Here is a 22,193-nt window from a genome sequence, read left to right as displayed (position 1 = left end):
GGGCATGTGCCAGAGTCCTTGGAAGAATGCATTCATGGTGTCCTCCTCATTCCTGCACGTAGGTAAGCAGGATCTGGCAGGAATCCTCTCAGCTATTTCAAGACCCTTCAAAGGGCAGAATCTGGGTCACTGCTCAGGCTTCCGCTTTCCTCCTGAATCCCAGCTCTAGCAATCACAACGTTGAGTCAATGATTTGTAATGCTCAGATTGGCATTTCTGACAACAGGTCTGCATTTATCTGTGGAGTCTAATGAGGGTGCGGACAGGAGTCTTATTTGTGCTGTCGCTGTCCCACTTTATCACCATCTACATCCAGGCCTGGGGGGTCCTCTCAAGATAAGCAATCATGCCTCCTAGATGCTGTTCTTGCTGCATATCCTCTTCTCTCATTTTACTTCAATATTAGCCTTCTCCAGGAAAGTGGAGCTGAACCGAGTTAGTAGGAATGTGCTGCCACAGAGAGACCAGGAGGCTTGTGGGGTCTGGGGTTCCGCAGGGACTTGCCACGCTCCTCAGCTGCAAAGATGTTTCTCCCAGGGTGATGCCACGGCAGCCTGGCTGTAGAGACTTCTCGACAGCCACCTGGCATTGATTTTTCAGCTACACCTCCCGAGAATTTGCCAGAGCCGTAAAGTAAAGAAGCAGTATCTCTTCTTTTTGGCCATCACACCTGCTGAGGAGTATCACATGCTAGTTCTGCACTCACTGGTATAATTTAGAGCAAGCTTTGCCAAAAGGAATCCCTGGTCTAGTTGAAATAATATGTTTGCTCATGAATAGGAGAGAAAATAACACATTATGGTTGGGTAAAAAGAAACTAGAATTTGGAATAAGGAAACAAGTTCAAAGCCCAGCCCTACATTTTCCAGTGGTGTGACTTGGGCACATGATTGACCTCGGGCTTTAGTTTCTCATTGAAAGGTGGGGGAGATAAATGATGACCCCACTGGATTACTGAGAGGATTAAGCCATCGATGCGCTGTGCAACTACAGACGCAGATGACGAGGCTATGAGAATGGAAGGAAAGCTTTGTCCCTCTTTAGTTCTGTGTTTTGAGTCCCAAGGTCAGGGCTGGGTTAAACCAACACAGACAGTGTTCCTCTAAGGGACCTCCACTGAGGGTCTGCTGGCCTCCTGGCCATTTATCGAGGCTACGAATCAACAGAGACCTCCAGCGGGGTTGCTATCACACCTTGTTGCGTCTCTGCTTGTCGTACATTGAATTTCAAAAGATGCTGGCTGGTTTCTCTTATCTCTAAAAGAGAGTGTTATGGTGCATGTCACTCTCTTTCTGAAGAAACCAAATGCACATATCAAAAGGAAAAGAAGAAAGGTAGTGCCATCCCAAAGGACTGAGCGCCTGCAGATGCCTAGGCTTGATCTGACCCCTTTCTGACCTGTGTCTTGGGAACTGAACTTGGGCAGAGCTGCAGAGGAATGGGCCAACTGGTCTTTGGAAGGCGTGGTGGGTGCAAGGAAGAAGGGGGAGGGCTTATAGGAAAAAGCTAATGAAATAAAATCACTGGCTTCCTGTCTGCCCTGAGCAAGATGCTAGCTAGAGTGGCAGAGGCATAAGCTCAAGAGAATGAATGGTTCCTAGGAGTGGGAGTCTACTCAGCTCCAGAACTGGGAAGGATGGAGGCAGCATGCTGGTTATTCTCCATCCTCAGGGAGGATGTATATTCACAGATGTGGAAGGGAGAATCAAATGCATTGTGAATTGTGAATTAATCAATAATATAGTCCTTCTAGGTATTCACACCATAGCTTGTTCTCTACATGTTCAACTGTAGTGATATTATAAACTCCTAAATGGCACAGACAAGATTTGTGCAAGTCTTTTTTGTACTAGACTCAAAGCACCATGTGTAAACTGGTCCTTAATGGATCCTGATGAAATTGGAAGGACCAGGGATGGGTCTCACATTTTGGTGAACATAAAAACCACCTGGGGGTTTGTTTGGAATGCTGATTCCTGGACTCCAGGTCTAGCAATTCTAATCAGTAGGTCTGGGTAGTGCTCTAGAATTTGCATTCTTTTTTTTTTGAGATGGAATTTCACTCTTTTCTCCCAGGTTGGAGTGCAATGGCATGATCTTGGCTCACTACAACCTCCACCTCCCAGGTTTAAGCGATTCTTCTGCCTCAGCCTCCCAAGTAGCTGGGATTACAGGTGCCCACCAACATGCCTCACTAATTTTTTTTATTTATTTATTTTTATTTTTTATTTTTTTTGAAACAGAGTCTCACTCTGTCGCCCAGGCTGGAGTGCAGTGGCGCAATTTTGGCTCACTGCAAGCTCCGCCTCCCAGGTTCACACCATTCTCCTGCCTCCCAAGTAGCTGGGACTACAGGTGCCCGCCACCACACCCGGCTAATTTTTTGTATTTTTGGTACAGATGGGGTTTCACCATGTTAGCCAGGCTGGTCTCGATCTCCTGACCTTGTGATCCGCCCGCCTCAGCCTCCCAAAGTTCTGGAATTACAGGTGTGGGCCACCAAGCCAAGCGTAGAATTTGCATTTTTAATGAGGTCTCTGGATGTTTTCGTTGTAGGTGGTCTACAGGCTACTCTGAGTCAGGCTGATCCAGACCAGCCCTTCTGAAACATTAATGTGCATGTGAATCCCCTGGGCACCTTTTTAAAATGCAGATGCTGATTCAGAGATCTGGGATGGGGCCCAAATTTCACACTTTTTGACGTGCTCCCCCAAAATGCTGGCACCACCAGTCCCCACTCCACAGTTTGAGTAGCAAGAATCTACTTGCTATTCTTTTCCTGCAGGTGGGAGGTACCAGCTCTAGCAGGGGCTTTGTTCTAGGTGAATGATTCAAACCATAAAATGTCTGCTTACCTAATATCTTAGATTATAGTCATGTACCTTTCATTTGTAATTAAAATAACTGTTTATCTTAACTGGCAGTCAGGTAGGTAATTTTTATACAGCAAGCACTTCAAAGAAATAAATGCCTAGGTACAATTTGGTACTTTCTCATTAATACTTAACACACAACATTTTCTATCCCTAAACTTTAAGGCACATTTGCTCCAACATCCAGATTCTGATCAGTGTCAATGCTTGGCTGAGGAAATTCAAGGCAGCCTGCAACAAAGACCCCTCTGAATGACCACTTTTAGTAGATGGCAGCTTTATATATATATATTTTTAAGCAAGAATCTCTTCTAGAATTATTTTCTTCAAATCAAAATGAAGAGTTTAACTCATCAGTTAACACTCCATAGCAACTAGAAGGCTTTTGCTGCTTCCTCCAACCATTATTTCTCAAGACATAGCCAGTCCTACCCCCACTAGCTGCAGCAGGAAAGAGACAACTAGAAGGATTTTGTTGTCTTGATTTTGTCACTGGGATGGGATATCCACAGTAGGAAGTAGATCCAGCAGGCAGAACAGTACATGCACAAGGTATGGACAGAGGAGGTGGAGATGCAGGTGAGCAAAGGGTCAAACACCATGTGGCCCATTTGTCTTGACAGATACAGGGCACTCAGTGACTTATATTAAAAATTCCAAGCAGATAGTCATTGTGGGGGAATTTCACCATCATGAAGAAGGGACAGTCAACCAGGCAGAATCAGCTGGCCCCCCAGCTAGCTTCTCAGTTGCTGTTCCACCTTCTCCTTCCTCAAGCCATGACTTCACACCCTCCTCTCAGCTGATAACCTCACCACTTATGTACCTATGGGAAGGCCAAGGTCTCTGGGTGTCACTCTCTAGTCACTGTCTTCCACCTTGTCCTATCTTCTTGCCCATCTTGACTTCCTTTCCTCTTAATTCCAGGCCTACCCCTTTGTCTGGTTGGACAGAGCCCTGGGCTAGCAGAATAGGCCTTTTCTGATCTGAAAATGGCCTTTCTGTTTTCCCATCCATTCCCCCATGAGCGGAGACCAGCAAGAGCTCACCTGGTCTGTCTTTATATGACAGCCCTACCGTTCACCAGGCAAGTCCTGTCTGTTCTCTGCCCTGACAGAGACTGTGACCTGTGTCTAGTAACCTGTGTCTCCTTGCCTGTCCAACCCAGACCTCAGACCACGCTGGCTTACAGCAGCCTCCTGCACATCTCTACTCCTGTGTCCAGCCCCGGACTTCCTCCTTGCTGGAGAAAACCACACAGCTGCCAGCTGACTGGGTCCTCAACAAATTCCTATCTTCGCCTTTAACGGGGCATTTCTGCAGCTCAATGGGTCTATCATTCAGCTCCTGTCAAACTGGGTAGAAGACCTAGGGCTCCCTGGGGCCCAGGCAGCTGCCTCTGCTACAGATAATAGCCATACTCTGTGTGTGTGTGTGTGTGTGTGTGTGTGTGTGTGCGCGCGCGCACGTACATGCAAACCAACAGCTGTGTCATGGTTTACATATATTATCTCGTTTGACCTTGGGGTAGGACAAATATTGTTAGCCCCACTTTATAGATGAGGAAACTGAATCTTAGTGAATATATGCAGGTTCCTTTATCAAACATTGTGTTAAGGGCTAGAAGAATAAAATATAGTCCAGAACTCCATGGAGCTCACAGTCTTCTGTGCTCAAGGCTACACAGATAATAATAATAATTCATTCTTTCAAAAATATTTTTCGAGCTCCCATTATGTGTCAGACACTGAGTATATAAGGAGAAAATGACAGACATATTAACCAGTGTTTACTGAGCATTTGCTCTGTGCCAAGCCCTGTATTCACTACTTTACAGATATTATCCTAATCCTCTGCACAGCCTTATGGCCTGGAAGCTGATCTCAGCATCCTCACTTTACACATGAGGAAACTGAGGCTTGGACAGGTTAGGTGGCTTGACCGGGAGCACCCACACAGCTGGAGAGTTGCAGAGCAGGAATCTGCCCTCAGGCAGTCTGACTGCCCGGCTGAGTGCCTCGCCATGGAGCTATGCTGCCTCTCAGCCTTTATGTCTGACTTCAAGTCCAGGGCTCTCTCCGCCACTCTGTGCTACCCCCACAGAACTCACCTCACTCTGGAGAGCAGATGCTTCTGCCACCTTTACCAAGCCACTCCGTAGGGTTGGGGGAAGGCAGCCCTTGTCCCGGATCTTAAGACCCTAAATGCCTGCCCCACATTCTGCATGGCTGCCCTCCCCTGTCCCACCCCAGCTTGGTTCCCTGAGACAGCCCTGCCTGTGTTCCACCTCTGCCTATGCCCTTTTGTCCAATTTGGCTCCCTGGCCCTGCCCAGGACTCTCTGCACAGATTGCTCCCCTCCTGCTGCAGGGTCTCTCTTCTCTGTGGGACGAGGGTCCCAGCACCTGCTCACAGCAGCTCACATTCCTTGAGTTGGCCTGACTTGCCCCTCTGAGGTGGCTGATCCTGCAGGCCCTGTTTACCATGGCAAGTGGTCATGTGTAAGTCTCTCACTTGCTAATCTAGCTTCTCCTTCAACATCTCTTGCTAATCCAGGAGGCTCCTGCACTGTGACTTCCACACTGTCCTCTCAGTGAACCTCACCCCAGCTTTCTGGGTGTGATATGGTTTGGCTGTGTCCCCACCCAAATCTTATCTTGAATTGCAGTTCCCATAATCTCCATGTGCTGTGGGAGGGAATTGAATCATGGGGCGGTAGTTACCCCCATGCTGTCTTTATGATAGCGAGTGAGTTCTCACAAGATCTGATAGTTTTAAAAGAGGCTTTCCCCCTCTCCTTGCTCTGCACTTGTGTCTCCTGACGCCATGTGAAGAAGGAAGTGTTTGCTTCCCCTTCCTCCATGATTGTAAGTTTTCTGAGGCCTCCTCAGCCATGTGTGGAACTGTGAGTCAATTCAACCTCTTTCCTTCGTAAATTACCCAGTCTTGGGCAGTTCTTTATAGCAGCATGAGAATGGACTAATACAGGGTATTACTGTCTAGTTGCTCTCTTCCACCTCATTCTATCTTCTTGCCCATCCTGGCTTCCTTTCCTCTTAATTCTAGGCCCAACCCATCAGCTGGTACATGACACTCTGTTCTGCTGACCTACTGCACACCCTGCCTAGATGCCCGCAGCATCCACTGTCTCTCCTAGGTCTTTTCCTCTTGCTCACAGACATGCACAGGCCCCCGAGTTTGGTGAAACCCTTGCTTAACCACGTGTCCCCCAGCACATATCTTAGGACTTTCTGAGCACTTTTTGTCCTCAATGACCCATCCACACTGTGGCCCCATCCACTCCCATGCACCCTCCTCAGTCTAGCTCTCCTCTCCTCTCCTCTCCTCTCCTCTCTAAGGAAACAGCTTTCTTGAAGGTTATCAGTGGCTTCCAAATTGCTAAATACACTTGCTTTTTCCAGTCCTTGGCCTTTTTGGCCCTTGAAAGCATCTGACACTGTTGGCTACCCCTCTTATTTTAACCTTGCCTTCCTGATTTCTGTGCTTTTTTGACTCTACTTTATCTTAAGAGTCATTTACTTGTTATAAGGAACAGAAACCTAATCACATTAGCTCAGAAGAGTTTTTTTTTTTGCAATAATTCAGGGAATGCCATGGAATCTAATTGCCATTATTCTGCACTATCATTTCAATTCTCTTGCTTGGCCAATCCTTCATGCATATCAGACAATGCTCTCCAAAACATTGTTTTCACATAACAGTACACCCTGCACAGAATCCTTCAGTAGCCCCCTATTTCCTAGCAAATACAATCTTCATCTATTTCTTAATTATTATGTTATCTATTTATTTTTAGAGATGAGGTCTCACTATGTTGCCCAGACTGATTTCAAACTCCTAGTCTCAAGTGATCCTCCCGACTTGGCTTCCCAAAGTGTTAGATTACAGGCATGAGCCACCATACCTGGCCCAGAAAATATAAATCCTTAGTTTCATGCCACATCTTCCACAATCTTAGTTGCCCAGTACACCAAGACCATGCTTCTGTCTTTAAGTTCCCCCAATTAAACACCCTTTACCGACAAACTGCATCTGCCTACCTCATTCTTTTATTTCTCAGCTCCTTTAACATTTGGGGAATGCTTTGCATATACAGCCCTTTCACGGAACGTGTACTTTTCCAATTTGCTTTTCACTATTTTTCACTTCTGTCCAACACACACTTCTGTGTTGTCCAGCTAGTCTACCCCCTATTCCCTAAACATATTTTTCTGTTCCTTGCTCACACCATTTCTTTCATAAATACCTGACGCATATGTCTCTTACTAAAATCATATACATCCTTCAAGTTCCAGATCAAACAAACCTTTATTAAAACTTTTACCCCAAAAATTTTGGGCCCTCTGCCCTCTGAAAGCTTGGGATTGGGACCACTCCTTATTTGCTATACTAGGCTGGAGACTCTGAGCAGAGAATTACATCATATGCCATGTGCATCCATCACAGTACCTCGCGGTGTGCCTGCCTAGAAATAGGATCCCAGAAGGGTGGAATGAAGTCAATGACTGACTTCTCTTTTTACTCTTAAAGAAGAGGGAAGCATTCATTGGCTCCTTGCCCCCACTATTCTGTCCCTAAATTGGCCTACCTCCTCAACTGAAAGAGAGATAAAGATCAACAGCTTTTTAGCTAGAAGCTTCTGGGTAGTTATAGCATGAAGGAAAGAAAGTTTGAATAGATATTTAAAGTGTTTTGTGACCAAGCAGTTAGTGATTTGCCTGAATTCACAGCAAGTGGGTGAGCTCTGGACAGACTCTGGGATCCACTTGCTGATCTCATGGCTGCCAACTCTTAGTGTCCTCGAACCAGACCATTTAGAGAAGCTAGTGACTCAAACATTGTTCCACTTTCTGTGTTTACTTCTTTCTGGGGCTTCTGGAGGAGAATAGGGGGCCTTGAGATGTGTCTAGAGGACACGGTGACTTGGTGGTCCCAGGGAAGCATTTGTTGTCTTCCATCAGGAGGCCCTGGTAGGTTTGTCTCCAGAATATGCAGACCCAGATGAGTCACTGTCATCTAGAACCACATCCTTATCCTTCCTGGCACTTCTCTTCCTGCATATAGGTGGATCCCAAGATGCCACTTTCACTGGCCTTGCTACTAGTTGAAAGCTGCCAACCACAGGCCCCCAGCTCTTGCCTCTGGAGATGGACAGGTGACCCACCCTGAGCCAATCAGAGCTCTTTTCTGGGATTTTTTACATGCAAACTGAGGACAGAATGCACTTTCCCCTCTGGTCCTGAAGCTGAGATGTGAGTCTGGGAGTGCTGCCATACTTGAAGTCTTGGGAAGGAGGATCGTGTGAGAAAATGAGGCCCATAGGCAGAGAAAACAATGAGAAAGAAGGAAAAGGAAGTGCTGACCACATCCTGGTTCCCGTCATCCGGAAGCATAACTGCACTTTTGCTGTTCCTGCAATTTGGACATTTAAGCCAATACATTTCTCAACTAGTTCACTTGCAACCAAAGAATCCTGATTAACACAGCCTCCATCTGTCACCTGAATCCCTTCTTTGACAGTTTATGGGAATTCCTGACTCCCTGTCTTCCTCTTTTCCTAGAAACATGCATTGAGGAATGGAGTTATGGCCTTCTTCATCATCAGCAAACATGACTGAGCACTTGCTCTTTCCTGGCACTGGGCTAGGCGTGATGGGGAATAGATCTGCATAGGATAGTCCCTGCCTTCTGGGTGCCTCTATGCTCATGAAAATATAAGAAATTCCAAGGGCATCAAGCACATGCTGAGCACAGATCTTTTTAAGAACAAGGCCGAAATCAATCAGTCTGTGTGGCGTTTTTACAGAACACAGACACTCATCACTGCAGATTATTCTGACCTTTTGGTGCCAACCATCCCTTTCTTGAAAAACCATCTGCCCCTTAGGGCAAAAGGTTTTTCTCTTCTTTCTTAAAGTTACCTTCTTCAGTAGAGCACTCTATTTGTGGAGTCTTCTCTACTCTGGCCAGCTCCTAAATAAGGATCAAATCTGATTTTGTTATCGTTATTTTCCAGCCTTACCCAATTTATTCCCTAGCGGAACCCTGCCCCAGACTTTTCATCATGCCCAGAACCTTCCCATTACCAAAGTCTCCATTCCTGTAAACTAATATATGGCCTCTGGATATATCCTATTCCAGGATACATTCTGTGAATCTCCTGTTTGAATGTCTTCCCATATGTTTTCTGGTCCTATTTAACTTAAATGGCTTTCAAAGAATAAAATGTGTAAAAAGGAACAAAAAAAAGAGCATTATACACATTTCCAAAGAAATGATGTATTCTCAAGAGTGTGCATTCAAAATGGGAAACATTTAGATATGGTTAGAAAGGAAAGAAGAAAGAGAAGGAGGAGTAGAAAAACAGGAGTTTCTGGGATCCCTGTATTCTTATTACCCTTCCACCCTCGGGCTCTGCACAGACCTTCCCATATCCTGAGATCCAAGTACCAACACAACTAGTCCAGGCCTCCCTTGGGGAGACCTGTCTACTGTGAATTCAAATAGCCATCCTAGAGAATTCCACTGATTTATGAATAATCCTTTTTCCTACTTGCCAGAGATAAATTTTTCCTCTCCTTAGGTCTGAGATGATAGGTCATCATTATCTACTTTCTTTTCCAAAAACTTAGGGGCTTAAAAACAATTTATTATTTTTCACTATTCTGCCAATCAGGAATTTGGAAAGGGCTCATCTGGATGGTTCTTCTGCTCCATGTGACATCAGCTGGTGTCACTCACTTAGCTGCATTCAGCTGTCAGTGAGCTAGGCTGGAGGGTTTGAGAAGTTCTTGCTCACATATCAGATGCCTTGGTGCTCTTTCACATGGCCTTTCCATAGGGCTAGCTTTGATTTCAGAGCATGGTGGTCTTAAGGTAGCCAAATTTTGTATATGGTAACTGGCTTCCTCCAGAGACTAAGTGGAAGCTGCTAGGCCCCTTACAGGTTAGGCTCAGAACTGCTCCAACATCACTTCCACCATCTTCTGCAATCAAGGCAAATCACAAAGCCAGCCCAAATTCAAGGGGAGGAGAAATAGACTCCACATCTTCATGAGTGGAGTAACACAGGCATACAGAGAAGAAAGGAAATGATGGTGGCCATTTTTAGAGACCATCCACCACGTCCTTTATACCCCCTCACTTAGAGCACAAATACTTTTGCTCATTTCTTAGCCTTGGATTAAATCCCTGTTTAGAGAACACTATTGTCATCTTAAGCAACTCTTTTATCATTTTTTTTTTTTTTTGAGATGGAGTTTCACTCTTGTTGCCCAGGCTGGAGAGCCATGGGGCGATCTTGGCTTACTGCAACATCTGCCTCCCCGGTTCATGCAATTCTTCTGCCTCAGCCTCCCAAGTAGCTGGGATTACAGGGTGTGCACCACCTCGCCCAGCTAATTTTTGTAATTTTTTTAGTAGAAATGGGGTTTCACCATGTTGGCCAGGCTGGTCTTGAATTCCTGACCTCAGGTGATCCACCCACCTCGGCTTCCCAAAGTGCTGGAAGTACAGGTGTGAGGCACTGCGCCTGGCCCTTAAGCAGCTCTTCTCAGTTTCTTTTGCCCCCAAAGGTTATCTTGCCTTACAGTCGCCATCCTAAGACCTAAAATCTTTCATACATTTAACCTTCACTCTCCCTGAAATACTTCCTTCAGGAAACTATGTATTCCCGAGTACTGAACCCAAATTCATTTTTACTAAACCTTACTCTAATTTTTTGTTGTTATGATAATTATCATTTAAAACTTGTAATATACTCATAATATAAGGCTGACAATCCTGGAGACCAGGGATTGGCAATCTTTTTCAGTAAAGCGCCAAATGGAAAATATTTTCAGCTTTTGGCCATACAGTCTCTATTGCAATTAATCAACTTCAATATTTAGCAAAAGCAGCCATAGATAATACATAAGTGAATAAGTATGTCTGCGTTCCAATAAAACCATATTTACAAAAATGGGAGCAGGCCAGATTTGGCCCACAGGCCATAGTTTGCTGATCCCTGCTTTAGACTAAGGGATAAGTTTGTCTTTCCATTTATTTTATCTAATGACCAGGTGTTTGACTTTAGAAGTCACTTTTCTCAGAAACTTTGTGTATCTATAAAATGAGAGTATCAAAGTGACCAACAATAAAATACTCCTTTGTGCCCATAGTTGTGAAAATGCAACACATTTTTAAAAATGTTTAGAGGAAATGCCCCAAGTGGCCACAAGATGGAATTATTTCTCTGTGATCATATCTCAGAGTCCTGTTGATGTGTCCATGACTTCGAGACTTTCTAGGGATCTCTCCGTTTGTCTTTGTAGATCTGCAGATGCCCTTTTTCATGTGGCTCCCTTTGTATGGGTAGGTGTCTTTACCTCTGTATCTATGTTTACTTAAAAGGTTTTAGGTATGCTCTGATATCATTTTCTCTCTGCTTATCGGCTTCATCTTCCCTTTTTGTATATTTCCTCATTTCCATTTTTGTATATTCCATGTATCTCTGGTCTCGGTCTTGCGCTCTTTGTGTATTCATACATCTGTCTCTTCTTTCTGCCCTGACTCTCTATCTTGACTATACTACTGAATAGATATATTCTTTTCACTATTTTTTTTTTTTTTTGAAGACAGGGTCTTGCTCTGTTGCCCAGGCTGGAGTGCAGTGGCATGATCACAGCTCACCACAGTCTCGACCTCCTGTGCTCAAGCAGTCTTCCCACCTCAGCCTCCTGAGTAACTGGAACTACAGGAATGCACCACCACACCCGGCTAAATTTTTTATTTTATTTTTTTGTAGAGACAGGTGTCACTATGTTGCCCAGGCTGGTCTCAACCACCTGGGCTCAAGGGATCCTCCCACCTCGGCCTCCTGAAGTGCTGGGATTACAGGCATGAGCTACCATACCCAGCCATTTTTTTTTTTCACTTCTTAATGGAAAAAAAAATTTTAATGAAAACAATTTCTCTGTTCTTAATTTTCAAATAGCATATTTTCTGTATCTTTCAAATCTAAAAAATGTTTCTATTTATATAAAATGAAATGTCATATGTAAATTACTTAGCACAGTTTCTGGTATATAATAGGTGCTCATATCCTTCTATCTGGCTTCCCCTTATGTGACTCCCTAAGCGATTTTTTTCACGTAGGTCAGAGATTCTAAGCAGAAAAGAAGTCGATCCTCCATAACTATAGCATTTGTTGTTTTCTCTCCTCCTCACCCAGGACACCAATTCTTGGTGCTGAAAGCTCTTTTTCATGACTATGTTTGTACATATATTAATATTTTGGGAATTGATGAAAGTGTAGAGTGCAAGAACAAACAAGGGATTGGTGGCCCAGTCAACCTTTTGTTCAGCTCTTTGTACCTTCCACGGGCTTCGTCTCTTCCATTCACTCTGCAGCGGTTTATTGAGAGCTCACTATGGGCTGGATGATGGGGAGACAGGAGTGAACAAACCAGACACAGTCTCTGACCTCAGGAAGCTTATAGTTTACTGGAAGAGACAGGCAAAAAATAAGTGAAGAAACAGGAATAGGTGCTAAAGGCAGTGATGAGAATACCAATGAGGGAGATCTCTCTGAGGAGCCTCTGAAGAGGATGCCAAGGGATGAGAAGGAGCTCACTGTAGGACCAAACAGGCGGGGAATGGTTGGAGAGTGTTCTGGGTGGTGGGAGCAATTCTGCAAGAGAGTGCTGGGTTGGGAAGCACCTGCCAGAATTCAAGGAGCTGAAAGGAGACCCTGTGGCAGAAGGAGGCCAGTGAGGTAGGGGAGCAGACCATGCGGGCTCCAAGGCCAGGAGTGATCACAGGTCTGGGTTTCGTTCCCAAGCAATGGGAAGCCACCAAAGGGTTTTAGCTATGATCTGATTTCTGCAGTAAAAAAGATGACTCTGGCTACAGTGTGGGGGAATTAAATTAGGGGACGGTCAAGTGAGGCAACAGAGAAGGGTGTCTGCCCAGAGATGGTGGCAGTGGAGGAGGAAAGAAGAGTAAAGATTTGTGAAACATTTTTGGAGGTAGAAACAACAGGATGGCCCGATTAATAAGAGGCGAAGACAAAGGGGAGGGAGAGCCAAGGCTGACGCAGGTTCCTGGCCTTAGTACTTGGGTGCTCCTTTGTGGGAGGGAGGGGTGGAGTGGTCAGTAGCTCCACTTTGAACATGTTCTATTGGAGGTGGCAGTGGACGTCCAAGGGGTGATGTCAGTTAGCCAGTCAGAGAAAGGCATCTGACCTGGGACTGGGGATTTGGGTTGGAGGTATAAATTTGGAATCGTCAATCAGGGTAATGAACATTATCCCCTAGTGAAAGGGGAGAGAAAGAAGAGAATGCCCAGGACTGGGGACTCCAACATTAAAAGGGAAGGCAGAGGAAGAAGGAATTACGGTGGGGAAAGGAGAGGAAGCCAGAGAGAGCACAGGAAACCAGAGGAAGGTGGCCTCCTTGGCCTAGAGCGGAGAGTGCTTTCAGAGGACAGCTGTGGGGAAAAGGAAGAGAGAGAGCAGCAACTGTGCCAAATACAGCTGAGAGGCCGAGGGGGATGAGGACAGAAAAGGGTACCCTGAGATATGGCCTCATAAAAGCCACCGATGACGGTAGCAGGAAAAGCTGTGGCAGAATTGGGGTAGGAAGGTGGATGGGGGTGGGGCAAATAGGCAGCGGGAAAGTGGAGAGAGAAGTTTGGTTTTACATGGGAATAAGGAAATATACCTGCAGAGGATGAGCTACCGAGGGCAGCATGTTTGGGGACAAGAAATGCTGGAGTGTGTTTGGAAATATCAACACGATCACCACAGAGTGAGAGATTGTGCCCTGGGTTTGTTGTTTTTCTAAATAATGATAAGAACTTCTGATTGTGTAACTCTTCACAGTTTACCAAGTGTTGTCACACACACTCTGGCACCTCGTCCTCACAGCCATCCTGTGAGGTATGCAGCAGCCCCCTGTTCCAGATGCAGAAGCCAAAGCTTAGAGGAACCGAGGGACAAGCTTGGGGTCAGACCATGAGGTGGCAGGGCCAGGACTCCACCCCCAGGCTGCTCTCAGCAAACCCCAGGCCCCTGCCCTCCCCACAGTGGTGCTGTCCCAATGAACTGGCACCAAAATGGGATGGCTCTCACAGCACAGGTTGGTCATGCCCTTGATGGCGTCTCTCAAGCAGATTTTACAGTTGCCACTGAGCCCGTCACCTCTGCCTGCTGGCCCATCCTTTAGGAAGCCACAGCTGCTTCAAAACATGGGACCTTGCCCCACTTCTTGGCTCCATTTAACTGGGCTTTGAAGCCTCCAGAATTTCTAGAAGTGCTCAGAAGTCTGACAGGTGTCAGAGAGAGAAAGCGTGTAAGCCCATGTAGCTCACACCCAGCTTCCCAGGCTTGTCAGCGTGGAGACTGCCAGCAGAGTGACAGTGGGCAAGTCATCTAACCTCTGAACCTCAGTCTCCACACCTGTGAAATGGGGTGTTAATAAGACCCATGTCCTAGGATCATTGTGAGGACAGAATGAGACAATGGGTACAAAGCACTTAGCATAATTCTAGGCACGCAGTGGCAGTTCTGGTAATGCTACCCATGATTATTTTTATTTATTCGTTCATTTATCCACTGATTCACTCATTCTTGCATCAAACAGACATTTGTTGAACACCTGCTCTGTGCCGAGCATTGCTCCAGGCACAGCAAATGCAGAGATGCATCCACTCCACATGCTTCCTAAGCTCAAGAAGCACATGTTTTAATGAGGAAAGTGATGTTGGAACACAAACAATTCTGGCCTCACAGGAATAAGCGAGGTGCAAAATGCTGTGGGTTTCCAGAGAAGAGAAGGTCACATCCAGCAGGGGCAGTCGGGGCAGGCGTTGTGGGAGGCTGAGAAGGTGGAGAGAGCATTCCCCGTGGGAGGGGACCGCTGCAGCTGAGCAAAACCACAGGAGCTGGAAAGGGCAGAGCACACTCAGGGGATGGTAAGGAAGCAAACAGAAACGTCAGCCTCAAGAAGAAACGGGGAGGGAAGAAGACTGGTTCTCCTGGTTTTCTTGGGGGATTGTGAGAGGCTCTGAGTGTTGGTCCAGCAAACTCAGCAGAGAGCAGCCTGGGTGAAAGGAGGAAGTGGCAACTCCAGGCACTGCCCTGGCCTTGCACCATGGGGTGCCAAGAACCCAACCTAGGAGCTGTTGGTCTGGCTTTGTATCTGTAGTCCTGGGAGGCAGTGGGGACTGGGGGAGATGAGGGCCAGAGTGTCAGGATGCATCCCAAGCTACCATGTCGGTTTAGGGAAGCCTTTGTGGTGTGCGCTCACTCAGTAACAGATCGAAGAATTTGACCCAGCCTAGCAACCTTACCCCTGGAACTGGCACCTTAAAACTCTTTAAAGAAGAGAGCCAGGGCCAACTGCCTTTCCGAGGTTACTGCCATGGTGCAGGGACCTTGTGTGTACCCCAGCTACTCCAGATTCAGGGCAGAAGGACTGGACTCCAATATGTGAGGAGGCCATGATCCCTCACCTCTCACTGGGAGCTGGCTTCAGGGGGTGGTGAAGACATTCTAGGAGACCCAACGGGCAGGAGTGCAGAGGAAGCGTGTCAGAGCTGGGCTTACATGGTGGCTTCTCAGCCACAGCCTGGGGCAGGGAGCACCTGCTCTGATCGTCTCATAAGGTTAGTGAGACTCACAGACCCACAGAGTCCAAGGGCTTTTAAACTCTGGCTCTGGAATTCCTTGTTCCAACAACATACTGCGGAACGTGATGCATAAAACATAGAGATGCTCTAGTTGAATGGAGCAGAAGGCCCCCAGGGCTGCCTTTTGCCACACATTTCATGACTCTCAGATTTTGTCCAACTCTTGCATTTCACAGAAGAGAAATGCAGAGCCTAGAGAGAACTGACCAGCCCAAGGCCACCAACCGCATCTCTGGCAAATGAGCCCAAGGATGAGAAAGTGCTTTGTAAAGTGTAAAGTGCTATTGAAATGTAAGACTATCATAATCTTCGCCACCTGCATCTCCGTGAAGTTCTCAGGCATTTCTCAGGGGCACTACTTTGTGGGAGGCAGCCAGGGGGAGAAATGAACAGGCCTAAGAGTGCTGGCATCATAGGCAGCACGGAAAGAACATGGGGTTTGGACCCTAAAGACACAGAGGCCCAGCGCTGCCACTAACAAGTTGTGTAACCTTGGACCTCGCTTCAGTTTCCTTTTCTGGAAAAATGCTTTGCCTACCTTCCTTCTGAGATGGCGTGGGGCTCAAGTGAGACTGTGCATGTGGGGGTGCTTTTAACAAGGCCAAGCACTCCACAAATACAGCCATCTTACAAGGTGCAGTAGTGATGGAAAAACAGAAGACCCCAAGGCTTGCAAGACTCATGTTCAGCCCTCATTGGCACTTCCTGTCCCCGAGCACTGGTGCCAGCTGCTGACAGTGCTGGAACCCAAGTGCCTGTCTCCCCTGCCTAGACATGTCTCCATAGGTCATGCCACTCCCTGGACATGCAGCCCTCAGACACTCTTCATCAAGGTATCTAAGGTGTGACCTTCCATCACCGGGCACTGACTCAGCCCCCAGGGAGCTCCGTCTCTCCTTTCACATCCTATGGGTGCCAGAAGGTGCCCAGCCAGCTGCCTAGCATCCCCCAAACCTCACTGGCTTCTGCATCTTGAGATGATGCAGCGGGCCAGACTGGATTTGTTTTAGGAAAGAAAGACGTGATTTCTCTCAAAGACCTTGGAGAGCTCTTCCTGCCCTCCCTGGATGTTCCCAGCTGGGGACCCTCCGGAGGCAGTATTTGCATTTCCCTCAGGATGTGCACATTCAGGCTAAAACATAGGAAGAGGTAGGGGACCCCTTGGATGGGGTCTGTTCCATTCTTTGGGAGAACCCGGCAACCTGGTGCTCCCAGTGGGCAGGAAGAGGCCTCAGACATTCATTTCTGTGCTGCCTGGGGTGTGACCTTGGGCACACCGACTTCCTGCAGGACCCTTGTTTTCTCCATATGGGAGGGTGATGCGAAGAAATAGACCATGGGACACCCGAGCTTTTATGATTCAGACAGGAGCTCTGAACTTTCATTCATTCAATCAGCCAACAAATATTTATTCAGCACCTATTGTATGCTAGGCATGGTTCTAGGAACTGGGGAACAAAACAGACAAGAAGTTCTGCCTTCATGAGGCTGACATTCTAGTGGGACCAGACAGAGAAGGAAGAGGTAAATGAGAATATGGAATTGTCAGCTGTTGGTCAGAGCTGTGGGAAGAGAGCATTAGTGAGAGACAGAGAACAGGGTGGTGGTGCAGTGGCGGGGGTGCTAATTTGGGGAGCATGGGCAGGCAAGGCCTCACGAGAAGGAACAGGGGAGCAAAGGTTTAAAGGAGATGAAGGAGGGAGCCAGCGGTGTGGCTGTCTGGAGGAACAGCATCCTGGGCAGAGAACAGCAAGTGCAAAGTCCCTGAGGCAAGAAAGTGCCTGGGGCTTCAGTGCAGCGAGGAGGGAGTTGCAGGTGCAGGAGAGTGAGACAGAGGAGAGATAAGTAGTGATGCCTTTTAACCTTTTGTCTTGATTTCTTAGAAAAAGATCCAGCAGGTCTGTCTAATAACTTTAGACGTGTTCATGTTCTCCCATCTGAGATGCGAATTTCATCCTTTTGTTTAAATGCAGGGACTTTGTCGGGAGAATTGTTCAAACCTCAACAACAAAGCCTCCTGCTCCTCCAGGGCTCATTCACACAGGGACTCAGGACTCGGGATAGTAGAAAGAGCCTTGGTTCAACTCCCAGCACCTGACACTTCCTGGGCTGTGTTACCTTTGAAAGGGCATTCAGCCTCTCTGAGCTTCAGTTTCCCTGATAAACCTCATCAGTTGCCTCATCCATAAAATGGGTTACTAATACATGCCTACCTCTCTTGATTGTTAAATTTAAATTAATGAGATCATAAATGTGAAAGTGCCTTTTGCATTGAAATGGGCAAGATGAGCATCAGGAAGTTCTTTGTTTTCTCCAGTGAAGCCTGTGGGAAGGGGTTGTCCATGGCTCCCACTCCCCTCTGCCACCCTGCTGTTTATATGGTGTCCCACCTGGCCCCTGCTGACTCTCACTGTGCCCGGGCCCAAATCTGATTCAGGGACACTCATCCAACACTCAGGGGTCCGTGAGGCAAGGCTGGCCGGGTTCCCCGGGAACACTCTGGGTCTGACTTGCCCCATGGCGTGTCCAGGAGGACTCCCAGCCCATTGCTCTGGTTGGATGGGACTGGGTGGGCCCAGCAGCTCCTCCCCAGCATCCCCTCCCCATTCCTCTTCCAGGTACAATGGCCCCAACCTGGTTCTGAAGTATGACCGGGCCCAGAAGCGGCTGGTGAACATCGCGGTCGATGAGCGCAGCTCACCCTACTACGCACTGCGGGACCGGCAGGGGAACGCCATCGGGGTCACAGCCTGCGACATCGATGGAGATGGCCGGGAGGAGATCTACTTCCTCAACACCAATAACGCCTTCTCGGGTAAGGGCTGGGGCTCAGGCCTCTTCCTGCTTCCTATCTTCTCCCTCCCAGCACCAACTTGGGGAGGGCCGTGGGAACCCTGGCCCTTCCTCAGGCAACTGTCATCGTCCCCCTAGGCACTGCCCCCTGCTGCCGCAGGACCTCCCTGGGTCCCAGAATGACTTCTTCTTCTCTTGCGTGTGAGCCTGTAGGTCTCATCTCCTGAACCCCGAGCCTGGAGATGGACAGGGTGAGCAGAGACCGAAGCTCTCCCTCAGACTGTGTGTCCCTACCACTGCCTCCTAATGTGAGCCCTCCTGACCCCTCCCCTCCTCTCCAGCCCCACTGCCCTGCCCTGGCTCAAGCATGCATCACTCTCACCTGGGTTATGCCATGATCAGAAGATGCCCCTAGAATCAGCCTCCATGCTAGCTGTAGAGGACCTTTCTAAAATGTTCTGAAATCCTTCAAGAGCCCCACACTACTCTCAGCTGAGCTCACTTGTTCACTCCCCAAATTCTTGCTAAGCACCTACACTATGCCAACCTAGAGGTGCTGAGGACACAACCGTGAGGAAGACAGACCTTGAGTTCGTGGAGCCTTTTCTTGCAGGAGCTTCCCGAACTGAAGTGTGCATCCGAATCCCCTAGAGGTCTTGTGCAAATGCAGACTGACTTGGCAGGTCTGGGTGGGGCCAAGACCCTGCACTTCTGACCCACTCCCGGGCTATGATGATGATGCCTCTGGGTCAGGGACCACACTTTGAGTAACAAGGTCCTGCACGCTAAGGAATGGATGATGGAAATTGATGCCCAGAAGGCTAAATGACAGTGACAATAATAACAGTTAATACTTAAGTAGCACCTATTGTGTGTCAGACCCTGATCTAAGCATTTACATTAATTATCTCATTTAGGCCTCACACACCTCGATTAGTAGGTACTGGTAAATGCCACTGTACAATTGAGGAAACTGAGGCACAAAGCGGTTACCTGACTTGCCCAAGGCCATGCAGCTTGTAAGTCCCAGGATTCAAACCCAGGTGTCTGACTCCAGATCCATCCTCTTAATCAAGATGCTCTACAGCTTTTCTCAACCCTGTGTCCTCACTGCCTCTTGGAGAGCCTAGCTTGCAGTGGTTGCTCAGTGTCTCATGATTTGAGGGCTGTGCTCTTATGGCAGCAGATCAAGGTGGTTTCCCCACCCTGCCAGCCCCGCCAGCCGCGCCCGCCGCGCCCCCCCCAATCCCTTCACCGCGATGCTTGCATTTTCTCAGGCTCAGCTCTCAGGATCTCAGCCCAGGACTGTGGGGCTGTGACATCTCTGCAGAAGTCCCAGGTCACAGTGTCCCTCACCTAGGGTCACAGTGTCCCTAGGTGAGGGACACTGTGAGAGATGTAGGGGCCTGTGTCCCTGTGGGGCTAGGTTGAATGTGCAGTGGGCTCCTCCAGAAGGCAGCCCTCTTTCGGGTCAGCTTTGGATGAAGCCCTATGGTTCAGACTTGAGCAGTCATCATCCTGGACCTCCCAACTTCCTGGAGGCCGGTGACTGCCTGGCTATGAGGACCACCTTCCTTGTGCTCCACTCCCCACCCTGACACATATACACTAGCTTTCCCCTGAGCCACGACATTACCATTACTGGTTGTTGAGCCCAAGCCAGGATCCAGCCCCTAGACTGCCCCTGATGTTGAGTCCTGCAGTTGCATAAACAGGAGGGGAAGAGGTTGGGGCTTATGCCAGGGGCAGGGGCAAGCAGTGCTGTCTGGCTGGCAGCCAGACTTGTGTAGCCAAGAAACAATGAGCCACAGCCCTGAGTGGTGTTTTATGGGTTTTCATCTCATCTTGCCACCAAGTGAGGCCTGAGAGATGGTAATTATCCCTACACAAATATCAGGGCATGATTATGCAGCTGGATTTACTGCCCTCTCTCCAGCCAAGCCAAGATTGGATTAGGACACAATTAATTGATGGGCTGATCAACTCTTTAACGTGGGACAAGTCAGAAAGGGAGCAGCGTCAAGGGATGCCTTTAGAAGGGTTGAGTCCCCAGGAAGTCTCCTGGAAGCTGGAGCGAGGAGAACTGTGGAAGTGTGGGCTCAGCAGGCAGATGCCAGAGGAAGGGGACAGACCATCCCCTATTCACCAAGCACAGAGCACCTGCAGTGGCAGCCACCAGGTGTCTCTGAAGCAGCAGCCCCTCCCACGCTCTTAGAGTGTTGCGTTGTGAATCCCAGAGCCCTGGTTCCCTGGCCAGGCTGCACATTAGGGTCACCTGGGGAGCTTTCAACACTCCCAGCTAAGCTGCACTCCAGTCAATCCCATCAGAACCTCTAGGAGGGGGACCCAGTCACCAGATGTTAAAGACCTCCAGGCGATTCCCGCATACACCAAGGTGGAAAGCCACTACCTCAGAATCATGCTAGTTTCATGCTCAGCCCCACAACAACCCTACTCATTTATTAATGCATTCATCCATTGGACAAATACTTACTGAGCACCTAATATTCTAGGGACTGAGGATGCTTCAGTGAATAAAACACAAAAATCCTGCCCTCGTGAAATTCACACTCTATCCTCAACACGGCCTTGCGTTTCTCTGGGTATCTGAGTCCCCTCTCCCAATCCCCTGCCTGGACTCTAAGCTCCTTGAAGGCAAAGCCTTGTATCGTTCATGTTGTGGCCCCCTTTGGCCCCAGCCAGACATTGCACATCCTAAGAGCTAAGTTAAAATTTGATAAATAAATCCCAGGAAGAACAGGCGGGCATGAGCTGTTGGGCCTGAGAGGAGGTTTGCCAATTGAGGGAAGTCAAGAAAGGCAGACACAGTGAAGGCGCCAGAAAGGCCCTGGGCTCCTGAGATCGAGGGCATAAGTGTGCATTGGGAGAGGCCGGAGCCAGCCCCCAGGGTGGGGGTGAGGCAACAGTGCCCAGCAGCCTTAGTGCTGGCGACCTTCTGTGGGTTTGAGGGATGTCTGTGGGTTTTAGTTAATTTTTCAGTTGAGTGATCCCACTGATTAATCAACAGTGGGCGGGGTGTGGAGCAGGGACATTGTGCCATGTCAGCACTTCCTTGGGCCCAGCTGGCATGGCCTGGCCATTGCCACCCTGCCCACTCTCCAGGGGCCCCCAACCAGCCCAGGCATGCCCATGGCATTTGGCTGTGCCCATGGCATGCACCAGTGTGTTAGAGTGACATGTGGAAGCATGGTCCCACTCTCCTCCCTTGGCCAGCCTTTGGGATGCTAGCATTGTAGTTCCTGGAAGAGGGCAAGCACCCTGCATCCCAACAACATCCTGTGGGAGTCATTTTGTACAAACCTGTTGTCTGCCCCTTATTTGCTGTGTGACCTTGGACAAGTTACTTGACCTCTCTCAGCCTCAACTCCTTCATCTAAAATCATGCCAACTTCTTAAGCTCAACTCCCACTAGTGGTGCCATAGACTATATCCAAAGCTCTTCCCATCACTTACAGCACCCCTCCTATGTGACCCGGGTTGCCTTTCTGACCTTCTTTCCTCCATTCTTCCTCTTACTTACTGCCTTCCCACCTGAGGCCTTCGTACTTGCTGTTCCCTCTGCCTGAAATGCTTTTCCCACTGATGTTCTCCAGGCTCACTCCTTCATTCAGGCCCCTTCTCCAGTGAGATCTTTCCTGAGCCCCATATCTAAAATTGTATCCCCATTACCCCCTGTGCCCTTAACTGGCTTTATTTTCCTTCACAGTACTGACCACTATCTGAAAATAGGCGATTTTTGTTTGTTGTCCATCTCTCCTACTAGGGTCTTAGTTCCGTGGGGGTGCCTTTGTCACTGCTATACTCCAGATCCAAAGGA

General features: G+C 48.1%; 1 protein-coding gene across 2 annotated transcripts in view; it reads left to right on the top strand.

The window, feature by feature from the left end:
• The window catches only part of CRTAC1 (cartilage acidic protein 1), a 164,782-nt gene that overhangs the window by 75,128 nt on the left and 67,461 nt on the right, over positions 1-22,193 (top strand). For both annotated transcript variants that reach the window (XM_054435846.1, XM_054435847.1), the window contains exon 3: positions 18,181-18,377. In XM_054435846.1, the coding sequence (XP_054291821.1) occupies positions 18,181-18,377 (197 nt within the window). The remainder of the gene's footprint in view (positions 1-18,180; positions 18,378-22,193) is intronic.

Source organism: Pongo pygmaeus, chromosome 8 (genome assembly GCF_028885625.2).
Source record: "Pongo pygmaeus isolate AG05252 chromosome 8, NHGRI_mPonPyg2-v2.0_pri, whole genome shotgun sequence".
NCBI lineage: Eukaryota > Metazoa > Chordata > Mammalia > Primates > Hominidae > Pongo > Pongo pygmaeus.
This window is presented reverse-complemented; position numbering and strand designations above follow the sequence as displayed.